General features: G+C 40.7%; 1 protein-coding gene across 4 annotated transcripts in view; it reads right to left on the bottom strand.

Moving 5' to 3' along the window:
* CAMK1D (calcium/calmodulin dependent protein kinase ID) overlaps positions 1–14,480 on the bottom strand; it is a 252,128-nt gene that overhangs the window by 62,202 nt on the left and 175,446 nt on the right. For all 4 annotated transcript variants that reach the window (XM_090134801.1, XM_090134793.1, XM_031616048.2 and 1 more), the window contains 2 exons: positions 12,874–13,000; positions 3,309–3,384 (listed from right to left, as the gene is read on the bottom strand). In XM_090134801.1, the coding sequence (XP_089990927.1) occupies positions 3,309–3,384; positions 12,874–13,000 (203 nt within the window). The remainder of the gene's footprint in view (positions 1–3,308; positions 3,385–12,873; positions 13,001–14,480) is intronic.

Genomic DNA, 14,480 nt, shown 5'->3' with positions numbered 1-14,480 from the left:
AAACAAAGGTATTCTTTCCTAAGACATCCTTCACCTTGTCTATTACAGAAACAAATAGTTGTCAAAAGCATCAGTGCCCCAGAAACAGTTTGTTCTTCCAGTGTCATAAACTGAAGGCTTTCATGTGAGTCTGGGCTTGTGTCTGGAGGCACTCAAGCCACTTATGGTAATAATAGCTCAAAACATCTTTAATATATGCTTGGCTTTCCCCATGTTCTCATCTTCTTACATGACAACAGTCTGTTCAGAGGGACTGTGAGAGTAGTGGGAGAGGTGTGGAGATGATGCAGGGTGTTGTGCTTGGATTGCCCTACGCATAAATACATCTTCACCTGGTTTGGTGGTGCAGCACTTGCAAGGTGACTAACCTAATATTAAACCTGTGCCCATCACTGTGGTGTCAGACACTCAAGAAGGGGTATTTCCTTCCTCATTAGGGAAGAACCTCTGTTTTTCTCTATGTTCAGTGCTCCCCTGAAATTCATTTTCCAATAAGGGCACATCTATTGCTTCTTGGCTATTCCTAGAAGAAAAGGGAGATCCAGTTCAAGATTAGGACATGTAAGTGTGGGCTGGGTTCCTAAGCTCCCATTACAGTCATCAGAGATGATGTCAATGAGGAATAACGCAAATGTACTTTTAAAGCAAATGAAATTGTTCCATGAAGGCGGAGGGCTGGGGATGGGTAAGGGAGTGATTCAGTGCCCTCAGCACAAGCATCTGGTGCTGTCCCACATGGTCCACTGTATCCTGCTTGGCCTCCATCTGCCACTCCAGAAGAAAGATCTCAGCACTGTGATTTCATCTGCCAAATCCATGTGGCTGTCCTGGAGCCACCCCACTGTGGCTCTAAATGCATATTTTAGGCAACTGAACATCACGTTCTGATGAAGTGACTGTTTGCATCAACACAGTCTGGGATGAGGTGCCCAAATGTAGAGTCCAGCATCAGAGAAGAAGCTCTGGAACTCTCATGTCACTGAAGCACAGGAAACACCTGTGCCTGGCTAGCAGTACAGCACAGGGCTGTGGGGATTGGATCAGTGGCAATAGCAGCTTGAGTCCAAGTGGGATTCTGTGGATGGCTCAGATTATCACTAAGCATCTCTGTGAAGGTAGCTGACATGGGTCCTGGAGTGCTGCTGATTCTACCGGGAGCTGGAAGAGGTAACTTGCATGCAAAAACATTCCAGGAGGTAGTTTGATCTCAGACCTAATTCCACCCGAGCAGTCTGAGTTACAGACTGTGAACACATCATGGCACTGCTATGGTAACACATCATTGCCATTCATTTTGGCTGTACATAATACAAATCAGGACCTCATTACATGAAGCACTGAAACCCTGAAAAGGTTTCCTTGTCCTGCAAATAGGAATTCACAGGGATTCATTCTTACTGAGCTGATTTAAGCCTTCAGGGCTGAGAATTCCCTGTAAAGCAAATGCAAAATTGTCTGAAAAGCCCAACATGCGTTGATTTTGAAAACAGAGCAAGAAATGACTGAGGTGGATCTGATAGAAAGAGCAGCCTCACATGGTTTATGGAAAAGATTAAAACCTTTCCCTTACTGAAGATGTTTTCTTTAGCAGGGCTGAAGTTTGCTTAGTGCTGTCTCATTCCACACCAAAACACATTAAAAGCAGTAAATGAAATCACATCAGGTCTGCCAATAGCAAAAACCTTTGGTCCATGAACTATAGTTGAATTGGACTGAAAGGAAGGACTTTGAGGAAAGATTTATCTAGTCCCCCCATCCTGCAGGCTGTCAGATGGACACATATTTTCATAGTGAATATATGACATTCAACTGAACCTGGGCAGTAGTCAGGCCTGGAAGTGAGGCAGAGTAGAGTACTGCCTACTGTCTTCCACCTGCATCCTCCTCTCTCTACATTTTGAAGCTGGTACTCAGCAAAGAACTATGAAAGCAAAAGGAACAACTCTATCTGACTGTCCACTAAAGGAGGATGAAAAACACCAAGAAAATATCTAGGTCTCCCATTTTCAGGTTTGCTTGTGCAAGATGGCTAGTTTGGGTGAACACACTCCACCCTAATCTAAAAGAGCATTAGGAAGTGATGTATGAAGCAATCTCTGAGCTATTTTGGCATGTCTGGCCCCTTCCTTGCTGCTGTCTGGCTGCTTCTTTACCCCTGCTGGGTTTTGACAAAAAGTCAGTGTCAGCAATGTTGATTTTTGCTTTGTTATGCAAAAGTTTTTTGAACCCATCTGCTGATGGTCGCTCCAGGTTAAATCCATCCCCCTGCAAAGTTTTGCACTCAAGTTGTTTTCAAATATTCATGTAAAATGGCAAAGCCATCCATAAGGCTGATGTTTGTAGGCAGGGCTTTACTTTAAATAGAAAAACATACAAGCAAATAAACAAAGTGTTCTCTACTATTTTATATATAAAAGCTATTTTGTTTAAGAATAAATGAAATTGTAAAGAATGAATATTGCACAGAGTGGATAACAGAGCAAAGAGGTGTGTCCTGGCACAATTGCACCTACTACATCAAAAAGTTATTCATGTTGACAGGCCATGAAATGTTTGCACAAGGAGAAAGGAAACAAAACAGGAATGCTTTAATGCTGTGCTCTCGTTGAAGTTGTTATTTTTTTTCCTTCAGCTTTGTATAACTCTGACAGTTGTAAAAAATTAAATGCAAAAATAAAAAATAAGAAAGCAATGACAATTCTGGTATGAACAGGACAGGAATGGAATAAGCTCATCTTCTCCTATGGGACGTTAAAGAAAATGTTCCACCATTTTCAGTAGAAATCTCATTTTATATTGAGCTTTGGTGAAAATAATTCACTATAGTATGTAAAAAGCTCTTGTTCCTTGGACTACTTTCTCAAGGAAAGAAGTGCCATTGGTACTTCACTGAGGTCCTTTCCAATCCAAGCCATTCATGATTCTATGATATTTCAGGATACACCTATAGGCATGATATTGTGCCTTCTGGACATGGTCAAACTTGCTTCTGGTCAAAGCTAACCTGAGCAGATGAGGGAATAACTTCACTAACACCAAGGTCTGAAGAAGTCCATACTACTGTACAACATGTAATTCAGTCAGGAGCAGGGATTTTCACTTTTTGAAGGGTTCTGGTTCATTTACTATTGTTTCTGCCCAATTTTTAGCCTTCATGTAACTAGGAGGTATCCAAATTCCATTTTATCTTGGCTCACAAGCATCAGAGATGAATTTTCTTGGACCATACAAAGAGGGTGAATATATGGTGGAAGAATATACTGTGGGTCCAAAAGCTGCCTGTGATTGAAAACCCAGTGGATACTCACAGGATATATGCGATGACCCCGATGGACCAGCAGTCCACAGCTTTGCTGTAGGGTTTCTGGGCCAACACTTCAGGAGCTGAAATAAAAAAGCCAAACAAGCACAAGTTACAAGACCAACCATTGGAATGTTGTTAAGTAGGAGTTGATATTGCTCCCTGAAACCTGAAGTTCTTTGTCATCTTCTACGTTAAACCCTCACCTTTTAAAAAATTCTGATGCTTTTGAAGCTCTTAATCTCAAAAAGAAGTAGGACTCCTGAAGGGGAACAAATTCCCTATTTTTGCCACCAAAGAAAGAAATGAAAAACAAAGACAGAAAAACACTTGCTTCCCAGAGGAAGTTTAGGACATTTGGGGCTGAGCTTTGGAGCAGTGCCCTTTCACCCTGGCAGCTCCACTGTCTTACTCTGCCAAATGAGGGACTTCAAGAGACAACTTAGAAAGTATGAAGTGTCAGGGAAGTGATAAGCTAGGTCTGCAGGAGAGGAAGGAGAGCTGTCACCATGCCACCTCCTGCTGACTAATGAAGCCTCCTGAGTGTATGAGTAAGAGGGGGTCATTTGTCCTCCTGCCTCTTAGAGTACAAAACATAAAGCAGCACGAACTGGACACAAAGAAATGGAGCCCCCTCTGTTTCTGCATTGCTTTCCACTACTATTGCTTGAACTTTGCTAGAAGTGACAGTACGGCCATTTACTGGAACTCTTTGTGAGTCTGCTTTCCTCTCTTAAACCACTGAAAGCTGAAAAGGTGCTTTTTAATTTTTATTTGGGTTCCTGAACTATTACGCTTTCCCTGTTTGGACCTTTCAGTTGAAAATGCATAAAGCCAATTTTTAAAAACCCATGACTCTAATCTTTCTCATGTAAAGAAGCTTTAGCGTGTTCAAAGCATTTTCAAAGCAAAATGTCCACAACAATGCAACAAATCACCATTTGTTGGTGATTGGCATTCCTAAAGCAGACTCACCACACGGGGTCTTCAAAAGCACAGTATTTCCTCTGAATACTCTAGAGTTCAAATGCTCCAAAAAAAAAAAAAAAAAAAAAAAAGAGACCAAACCAAACCAAAAAAAACCCCTAAAGCAGCAGAGGCTAAATACCAGCAAAAATAATTCTTTGGTATCACACCTTACTGTGTTAGGAGTCTTACCAGCCACAAATTAGTTATTTATAGAACAAAGAAGAAAACTTTGAAGAACATAAATATATTAAAGCTCAAGCCTCACACTTATTTGCTGTATAAGCTTTTGGTGTATTGGCAGGAACTCTTCTAAGAGCAGTCTTCCTAAGCTAGACAAGTCAGTAAAACTAAGGTCAAAAGTGCCAGCAAGGAATGGAGGAATGGAGCAGGAGGCACTAATGAGAAACTGAAAAGTCTTTCTGTGCTTGGGCATGGGAGCTTAAAGAAGAGACTAACAGGAAGACAGTGCACAAAGCAGATGAGAGAGGGCATCCAGGTTGCATTTCCAAAAGTAGCAGAAGGACAGAACGGGTCAAGTCACTGGGTAGACATTGCAGAAAGGAAAAAAATTCAAGGGAACATAGGTAAAGGTATAGCTGGTAGGGGGATTACAAAGGCTTTTGAGGATGGGTTTGCCTTAGTCTGCAGCATGAGGTGAAGGTAACCCCAATCTTTGAGTCACCTTATAAACTGGAACTCCTGCATGCAGAAGAAATTTCCCAAGGAGGCTGTGGATGCCCCATCCCTGGAGGCATTCAAGGCCAGGCTGGATGTGGCTCTGGGCAGCCTGGTCTGCTGGTTGGCGACCCTGCACATAGCAGGGAGGTTGAAACTAGATGATCATTATGGTCCTTTTCAACCCAGGCCATTCTATGATTCTGTTTTCTTTCTATTCACATGTTGTTCATCATCATTCAATGCTGCTATGTGTGAATATTACAATAGCTATCTACTGGCATGCCAAAAGATGTTTCTCTCCACTCTGCACCTAGCATGAAGCTCTCCTGACCTGGCAACATGTGTTTTGCAGAAATCTGCATCCCAATTCCTGAGAAGTCCCTGACTCCTTCCAGGACACTGAAATACTGCTGTAGCCTATGAGGACAAAGGACGAAATGTTCTTACTACAAAAGGAGATGAAGCTGTGCAACAAATAGGATTTGTAGGACTCAGTTTCCCTTTTTGTCCCAACTCTTGTGACTGAGTTTTGTGAGAAAGCATGATGAAAAGGGATGTTTGTTTTCCCCTGTGCTTTGGTGGTTAGATGTCTCCGATTTCTAAATTTTCAAAATTCTATTCACATATCTCTTCTTCCTTTGATTGTCAGTTCCAGTTTGTAGCATTTTCAAGATTGGTAAACATTATACAATGCATATTCCCCGAAGGAAATATTATGCAAATTGCTCCTGAACACCACAGATACAAGTGAGCTCCTGACGTTATACAGATATGCCACATTAACATAATAGAAAACAAATCTGAGATGAGGGGATGTGAACTAAATATTCTCTCTCTTAAACATCAAAGCTGTGCTGGAGTATTTCTTTCTGCTTTACAGGAGAGCAAAGCACTGATAACAGGCAATTGATGCTATGGACAGTGGCTGTGAAGCAGGTAAGGACACTGCAGGATCAAGCCAAATCAAATATGAGTCTATCACCTCACCTTTGGTAAACTTTAATGAAGGAAGGCAGGAGCTTTAGATAACTATTTTATGGCCAAAGGGCTGTTTTTGTGTTTTGCTCCAAAAAGCAAACAAGCAATGGAAGCATAAGCCAAGCATCATATGCCTGTGATATACAAAAAAGATGGAAATATTTAATGAGCTGAAAAACAAGTCAGAGGAATCCTTAGAAATGACAACAGATCAATGCCTGAGAAAGCAGGAGACAATGCAAAAGAAAAACAAGAGCTGATGGTGTTCAAGGATCAACACAGTTGACTTAAGAGGCAAAACAGCAGCAAGGAGAATGGAAAAGTCAAAACTCCCATTTCTGGTGCCAGGAAAAGATGTCTGAGCAGAAAGAAAAATATATTCAGATCTCTCTTTCTGAACCTTGAAGCCAAAGCAATTGGAAGGACAAGAAAACCAGTCCTCAATGAGTTATATCTTTCTTTGGGTAATGAAGACACTTCACTTCCAGTGCAGATAATCTGCTGACTAACTGATAGGGTGCTTATTTGTTTTTTAGTAAGATAAAAATTGAAGGGCTTATTTGAAATGGAGGGTTTAAGAAAGAGTTCAGTATAAAAACATTTGGAAACCTTTCAGAGCACAATGCCATTACCCCCAGTGGGCGCAGCTCCCGATAAGCTCCCTAAAAATGCAGCTGCTGGATGCCAAACCCAGCAATTCATGTTCTTGCAAAGAGCTCAGCTGATGCGGATTGCTCTGGTAGTTTAAGCCTGTTGAAGTCATGAGGGTGCCTGCCCTTCATTCCAGTCTCATACTTAAAAGTGGTTCTCCTTCACTCTCATGATGTTACTACTCCCACCAGATTTTGCTGTCTCACAGAAACTCAGTCTAATGCTATTTTCTGTGGTTTACATGGCTTCCCATGTATGGCACACCAGAAGGAATGATGCATTTGATCAAAGGGTGATGGTTTTGATGACTTCCCAGAGGACTGACAAGTCAGGAGGGACTTGTAAATGTGGGAGGAATAAAAATATCTGAATACAGTTAAAATAATCAGGGACCTACTTACACTGGGTAGGGAAACAACTCAGCTGTCCCAGCAAACTATCCTTGCAAAACCCAGGTCTAGTTGTTCAGCTAGTAACTACTCAGGGCCATGTAGACAGGTCTCTCAAGGAAAGATGGGGAAATGTGAAAGAGTTGTGCTGGTGCAAGATGCTCATGAAATTCAAAATGAAAGGTGAGTAATGGGCAAGGTTTCTAAGAGACACCAAAGGGACGTGGTGTTAGACCTGCTGCTTAAGACTCTTGAGGGTACCACCTCGAGAGGATGGACAGAAAGGAACTTCACACCACTAAGTAGATGCTTGATTGCTCTAAGAACCTACCCAAAGATGGTGCAAGAGCAGTGTGAGCTCTGCTGCCATCATAAAAAATGTCTTCTTCACAGAGCAAACAGGCTGAGACACACAAAGCAGCTTCATCACAAGCTAGAAGCCTGTCTTTTCCACTGACTCCTGAGATGAAAACCACTTGTCTCCCTCTCTCACACAGTCTTCCAGTGTTCCAATTGTTCTGGTTGGCCAAGACTTTGCAGTTTAGTACCGTTTTGTAAGGACAGCAGTGTTTTGGTGTAGCCCTGCTGGTTTCTTTAGGTCCACTTGTCCACATGTCATGTTTCTGAGTCAGATGTAAGTAGCCTTCATGGGATATAACACAGCTACATCCCCAGCCTAGCAGAGTCCATTTCCTGGACTTGAGTGACTGCACTGTCACCAGCCTGTGCCTTGATCAGAGTAATTCCCATGCTTTATTTTTACTTTATTACTCATGTTACTGCCTAAACAACTCCTGGGGTTGCTCTTTGCTAATAAGGATATTCCAAAGGCTTATTGAATATTTTCAAACATTTTGCTCAAAGAACACCAAGTAAAGTCAAAAGTAAACGTGGAAATCTATTGTTTACTTAAGTGTCTCAGTCTTGCACGGGGCTAAGAGAAACACATGGCTTTGTAAGATCTGGACTTTCTATTGGATTTCTGGCAGAGCTGAAAGGTGTGAGATGAGCTTTTCTAAAGTCACTACAGAGAATAAAACCAGTAAGTGATGTGAGGTGTTCAGGGATCAGCCACAAACCCAGGGTCCAGCCCAATCCTTAAGACAGAGAAATACAACAACATTTTATTTGAAGTTGCTTTGGGCCCCAAACAAGAATTTTAAATCTCAGTAGGATTAAGATATTAGCCAGCCACAAACACAGTTAATAATTCAGTGTCTCTGCAAATGGAGATCAGATTGCTGAGACAGACTTTCCAACGTATTTTTCAAACTTTCCAGTTTTTGTAAGCATCTTGTGAGTCTAAGTCCCATCTGCAGAAGTAACCAAAGCTTTTGAGAGATCAAATCTCACAGAAAGTCAATCAGCAAGACCTAGTTTCCAAGCAGCCAAAATCTCTTCAGAGGAATTTGTTGAGTGACTGGAGAGTCACTCACTGAGTGCCCAACTTGACACACCTCAACGACAACTCATTTTCATGCAGTTTTGAACACCTCCTCCATCAAAACCAAGCTTTTATAAACATCTGTGATGTTTAAATCAACATTTCACTAATGGCTTACACAGATCTTGCCCATAATCCCATAGATCATTCAGAGAATTTGGAAAACACTTCTTCTCCAGTCTAGAAGATGGGTGGGATCCATGCAAACCAATCCACACACCTAATTTACAAAGAGTTAATTCACACAAGCCAACTTATTTTACCTCATTTATGTTGTTATCTAGAAGTTGGGTATCTAGTCCCAGCTCATCACCTGGACTCTCTTTACAGGAAATGGAAGGAGATAAGAGTGGAAAGCAGATAAGAAAATGGAAGATCATTTCATTAGAAAAGGCTGTGTTATCAGACCTTCTTATCTTACTTATAAGTAAATGTTCGGATTTGTATCTTAATAGAAGTACCCCCAGCTAAATCGGGTGAAAATATTCTGACAGTCATCTTTTCAGCACAGGACCAAAATCTTTGACAAGACTCCTGAAATAATAAGGTCTCTGAACTGTTGACAGTAATTTAATCTGTAAAGCAGAGCCTTTAAAGCCAAGCCAATGTGCTCATGCGTTACTAGCTATGCACAATTTAGACATCCACCAATTCAATAAGTAACAATTTGCTTTTCAGAAAGAAAGCTGATATTTCTGAAGACGCTAAATTATAACTTTACCTTCCTCTATTTGCTGAACTTCTGAACCACACAGACAGGAATTTGGCGTCTTAGATACTATCATTCTTTAGAGCTAAAACTAAAAAGATTGACTAAACTAAAAATTGAATCATGGAGAGATGGAAGTATATATTATTCGTGGAAATTAGGCAGAAATGGCATGGGGCCTTGCATATTTGCAAATATGAGGGACAGCAAACCTGAGTTAAGATCAAGTCTGGTGCAAAGTCAGAAGCTCGTGGAACACTTTGCATAATGGGATCTGACTGGATCCATTTCAGGAGATGAAGTATAAAGAGTAGCTGACATTAAAGGTTTCTTAACTGAGTCCTGGTGCCTTTGGCATGTGATATTTGCCTATTTTTTCCCAGAAATTTAAAAGCAAAGTTAAACTGACAAGAAGTATTAATTTCTCATTGAATCTTAAAAAATGGGATGTTCTATTTATCTTTAAAGAAAACTGTCAGAAAATAAGTTGTAAGCTGAGAATTCTCGAGTGTTATTTTGAAGCTGATTAAAATAGCTAGAAGAAAAACCAAAAAGACTTGGTAAAAAGGTGTGGAGGTTGATTGTATTCATGTTGTGCCAGTAGAGGAAAGATCTGTTGCATTTACTGAGGGCACTGGAGTGAGACTGAAAGGCATGAAAGCTTTTAGATGCAGACAAATTGCAGAATATGTATGCAGAAGACATGTAATTGGGTGTAACACTAACAGAGGACCATTTGTCAGCATTGTTGCGAGGAATGGCAACAAAAACATTCACTGCCTGGAAAATGTTGTCTGGGCAACCAATTATTTAAAAAAAAAAAAAAAAAAAAAGTAGCAATAATAGGAGCTCTATCCTGTGAAAAAGGAAAAAGGAATAGAACAAATATTTAAAGAGGTTTTCTTTGTGTGAGAGGTGAAAAACTCCTGTCAGCACTTCTGAAATAAGTGGCCATGACTTCTTGAACCACAATGAGTAAATCCTGTGTTCAGTAAGGTAATAAAGGACCTGAAGGCACTTCTGTAGCTATCAGCATCCAGATCATGAGTAATGAGAGCTCCAAAACATCTGTCCAAGTACAATAACTGAGGATGCCATCCAGAGAGACCTAGTCAGGCTTGAACAGTGGGTCCAAGAGAACCTTGTAGAATCATAGAATTGTTAAGGCTGGAAAAGACCTCTATGATCATAAATCCAACCATCAATCCATCCTCACCATGCCCACTGAGCCATGTCCCTCCTCAGAGGTTTCCTTTCCAGGTAGGGAATGAATAGCAGAAGTCCCATGTGTGGGCCCTGTAGACCAGACTAAGAATTAAGACAATGCTGAGGCTTAATCCTCAGGTAATGCCATGTCTTAATTCACATGCCTTAGGATCCATGTGCTCTGATGCCCATCGCAAAGCAGCACTTCCTCCTGTCAAATAATGTAGAAGTTAATCCTGGGTTTAAATGCTGCTTGGCAACTGTGGAGCTATGCAATTTACCTTATGAGGTTCAACATACCCAAGTGCAAGGTCTTGCAGATGGGTGACAGTAAACCCCACTATCAATAGAAGCCAGGGGACAAAAGTATTGAGCACAGTCCTGCTGAAAGAGACTTGAGGGTACTGATGGATGGCAAGTTGGACATGAGCCAGCAACGTGTCCCAACAGCACAGAAAGCCAATTGCATCCTGGGCTGCATCAAAAGAAGCATGGCCAGCAAGTTGAGAGGTGATTCTGCCTTTCTGCTCTGTGCTGGCAAGTCCTCATTTGGAGCACTGCATCCAGATGCGGAATTCTCAGTACACGAGAGATGTGGATTTGTTGGAGCACTCCCAGAGGAGGGCCACAAAAAACAGCACACCTCTCTTATGAGGACAGGCTGAGAGAGCTGGGGCTGTTCAGTCTGGAGAAGAGAAGGCTCTGGGGAGACCTGAGAGCAGCCTTTCATATCTAAAACAGGGCTATAAGTAAGAAGGGGACAGAAAGAAGACTTTAGCAGGGTTTGTTGTGATAGGACAAGGAGAAATATTTTCAAAGTAAAAGAGGGGAGATTTAGATTGGACATAAGGAGGATGATTTTTACGATAAGGATAGTGAGGCACTGGAACAGGTTGCCCAGAGAAGTGGTGGATGCCCCGGGCAACATTCAAGGCCAGACTGGATGGGTCTCTGAGCAACCTGATCTAGCTGTAAGTGTCCCTGTTCATTGCAGGGAAGTTGGATCAGATGACCTTTAAGGGTTCCTTCCAACTCAAAGGGTTCTATCATGATTCTATAATAATTCTATGACAATTCATGTTGCATGTTTCAAGAGCTTCCCTTCCAAAATAGCACGTTTCCTTAAATGGATGAGAAGCCATATGAAATCATATAGTGCCAGGGTTGCACTCCTTCATTTTTATCAGCACTTCAACAAACCTAACTTACACGTACCTTGCAGACATATTTTAGTCAGTACCCATTTGAGAGCAAAACAAAAATTGTTAATTAAAGACAGAAGAGCTGATAGTAAAAATTATGAAAATTGCTGTCTAAGCTCAGATTTTGTGAAGGCTTTGGAAAAAGATTTCCAGCCTGGTGTTATTACACAAGATAGTTATTCAGGATTTATGGAGGGCATCTTGACTCATACATCTATAATCTGATGCCATGATGAGAAAAGAAAGACATCACTTCTTTTTTTTCCTGGTGTTATCAAGACAAAGTGTGCCTGTGTATCACGAAGATAATGCCTGGAAAAAAGTATTTCTGGGATAAATCCAGATCACTGTCATAACCTCATGATCTGTTTGGGTTCTTACACCAGGATATCATCTGAGGTGAGATGGCAGCTGCAAAGGAAAAGAAACCTCTCTGTGACTGATAGAAAACATAATGTCTGTCCTACAAGACACAAAATCTATCCCTGGAAAAGACACTGTCATTTTAGTTTCATGGATTTAACCACAAGTTAACCCCCATTAATTTTGCCCTCTCACCTGGCTAGCTAGGTATCATAAGAAATACTAGCTTGCTGGATGTCCCATGCACAAAGTAAACATTTCAAATAGTGTTTTCTCACGGATCCTGTCATCATCTGCCATATTTTCCTCATATTCTGTTGCTTTAACTTTTTTAGAAGGATACTGGTAAGTGCACTTCTACTCAGTAATCTGATACAATCACTACAGAATGGTCAAAATACTGAGGAATATATGATAGGTAACAATTTGCTACCACCTAGGAAGGGTCAGGGATCTAAAGAGTTTTTAAATACTTAAACAAGTCAGTAACTTAATGTAATTGAAATATAGGATTACTGAACTTTTCTGAATAAATTTAGCTCTTTCATTTTACTGCCTTCTGTCAGAGGATTCCAGGAAACACTGTTCTTTACGATTAAAGTAATATGCTACATTATGTAAAGTGTCTTGGTATTATAGGTGCTTGCACATGCTTGCATTTGAGTATATTCTTTGCACGCTTCTAATTTAGCTACAGGCAAAGGATTTGACAAAATTCCTTTTGCAGAGAAATATAATCATGAAAGCTAATCCCACAAACCTTGAGCTGGATTGCAGGATTGCGATCCGGGGGAGAAGAGCACACAGGACACAACACCAGCAACTTCTGAAATCTCTAGTTCTAACAAGTACCTACAAAATCTCCTGTGCACTATGGAGTGGAACTAGAAAATGAATGTTATTCCCTTTCTCGTATCCTTTTTCACCCTGTTTCTGTATTGCAGTTGAGAGGAGTGAAATGACAGTATAACCAAACCACTTACCAACATAGCCAGGAGTTCCGCAGGCTGTGGACATCACATCTCCTTTACCCTCCATCTTAGACAATCCAAAATCACTGATCATGATTTTTGACTCTTCATCCTGGCTGTAGTAAAGCAAATTCTCGGGCTAGAAAGAAGAACAAGCAAAGTGGAGTATGAATGTGTCAGCCTAATAACAAGATTGGTCGTTGCTTATATTTAATACAAATCTTAGTTATACCATGCACTAACATCATTTTGTTCCCCTAAATCTTAAAGAGTTGCTCTTACAACCTGTATGGAGAACATCTCCAGACTCCTCCATGGTGGCTACCGGAAGAAGCTGACACCTTGAGCTTTGAGTAACTTATCTGCAGTTGTGAATTTCTCCATTGGCACCTCAAATATGAACTAAGCTTCATCTTTTACTTGGGAGGTGTGTCCAAAAAAACCATTGTTTCCAAGAGATAAAACAAGGATTCATTTGAAAGCAGGTAAATATGGTAGATCCAGGTAGTGTAACCTTATTATTATTTTTTTAAACAGCTCTAGTTGTAGTTATACAGCATTAAATTAAAAAAAAAAAAAAAAAAGAAAGAAAGAAAGAAAAAGGAAAACAGCAGGCGTTAGAGAATTTTTATATCTTCTCCATTGGAAATCAACTGTTACAAGAGAGAAAATGACTTTAAAATCAACAGAATTATTCAGTGATGTTTTAGCTACAGATGATTAGGAAAAAATGCTGCAGAACTGAGCACAGCAACTTCTTTATTCTGAAAGAAAACAAGAGTTGTTCCACAAAGCCCTGAGCCTTCACACCAAAATCAGCAGGTTGGAATGTCCAACCAATTCCCAGTTGCCAACCTGCAAATCTTCCATCTACAAGCTGTGAATACCCTACAGCAAAGCTCTTGCTACCTGCTGTGAAGAGCCTCTTCCCATATATAATATCTGGGTTTGCAAAAAGGTCCAGTATCTACTAGCACCCTGACAACCCAGCAGTAACAATTTACTTTACAATTCCACCACTTGGACCATGAGGTCTTCATCTATAAGAGTGATGGATACCCAGTGTGGACTTCTTCCTTAGAAACTAGTACAAATGCCTACCCACATGCAACACATTTTGTCTATCAGGCTGTTATGGCTTCAGATGTGGTTTTCCAGGAAATGATGAGAAGCAGATGGGACCATGCAACATCATTAAATTCCCTGGGACACATCCAAGCTTGGATTTGTAAGGAGAAGAAATTGTATTGCAGCAGCTCTGGTATCTGTCCTCCTTTCTTCTTCACCATAAACTCCTACTCTGGGGAAAGAGGTGGATGAAGAAAAAATGGAAGCTGACATTACCTTCACCCTATTCTGGGGTTCCTGCTCAATCTCAAGTGGACATTAAAGTACTTTGTGTCTGCCTGGTTCCAGCATAATATCACACAGTGATGCCTTCATCCATGAGACATGATGACCACAAAGGATTTACAAACTAAGGGAAAGCTGTAACTGTAGCTGTGAATCAACTGGAACTGAGGCAAAAAAGGAAGCAATTCTGTTAATTAAAATAAAAATAATATAGCGTTCATAGAATCATAGAATGGTTTGGGTTGGAAAGGATCTTTAAGACCAAC

This window comes from Phasianus colchicus, chromosome 1 (assembly GCF_987193195.1).
Source record: "Phasianus colchicus chromosome 1, bPhaCol1.hap1.1, whole genome shotgun sequence".
NCBI lineage: Eukaryota > Metazoa > Chordata > Aves > Galliformes > Phasianidae > Phasianus > Phasianus colchicus.
Note: the sequence above shows the minus strand (reverse complement) of the source record. Positions and strands in the feature narration are given on the sequence as shown.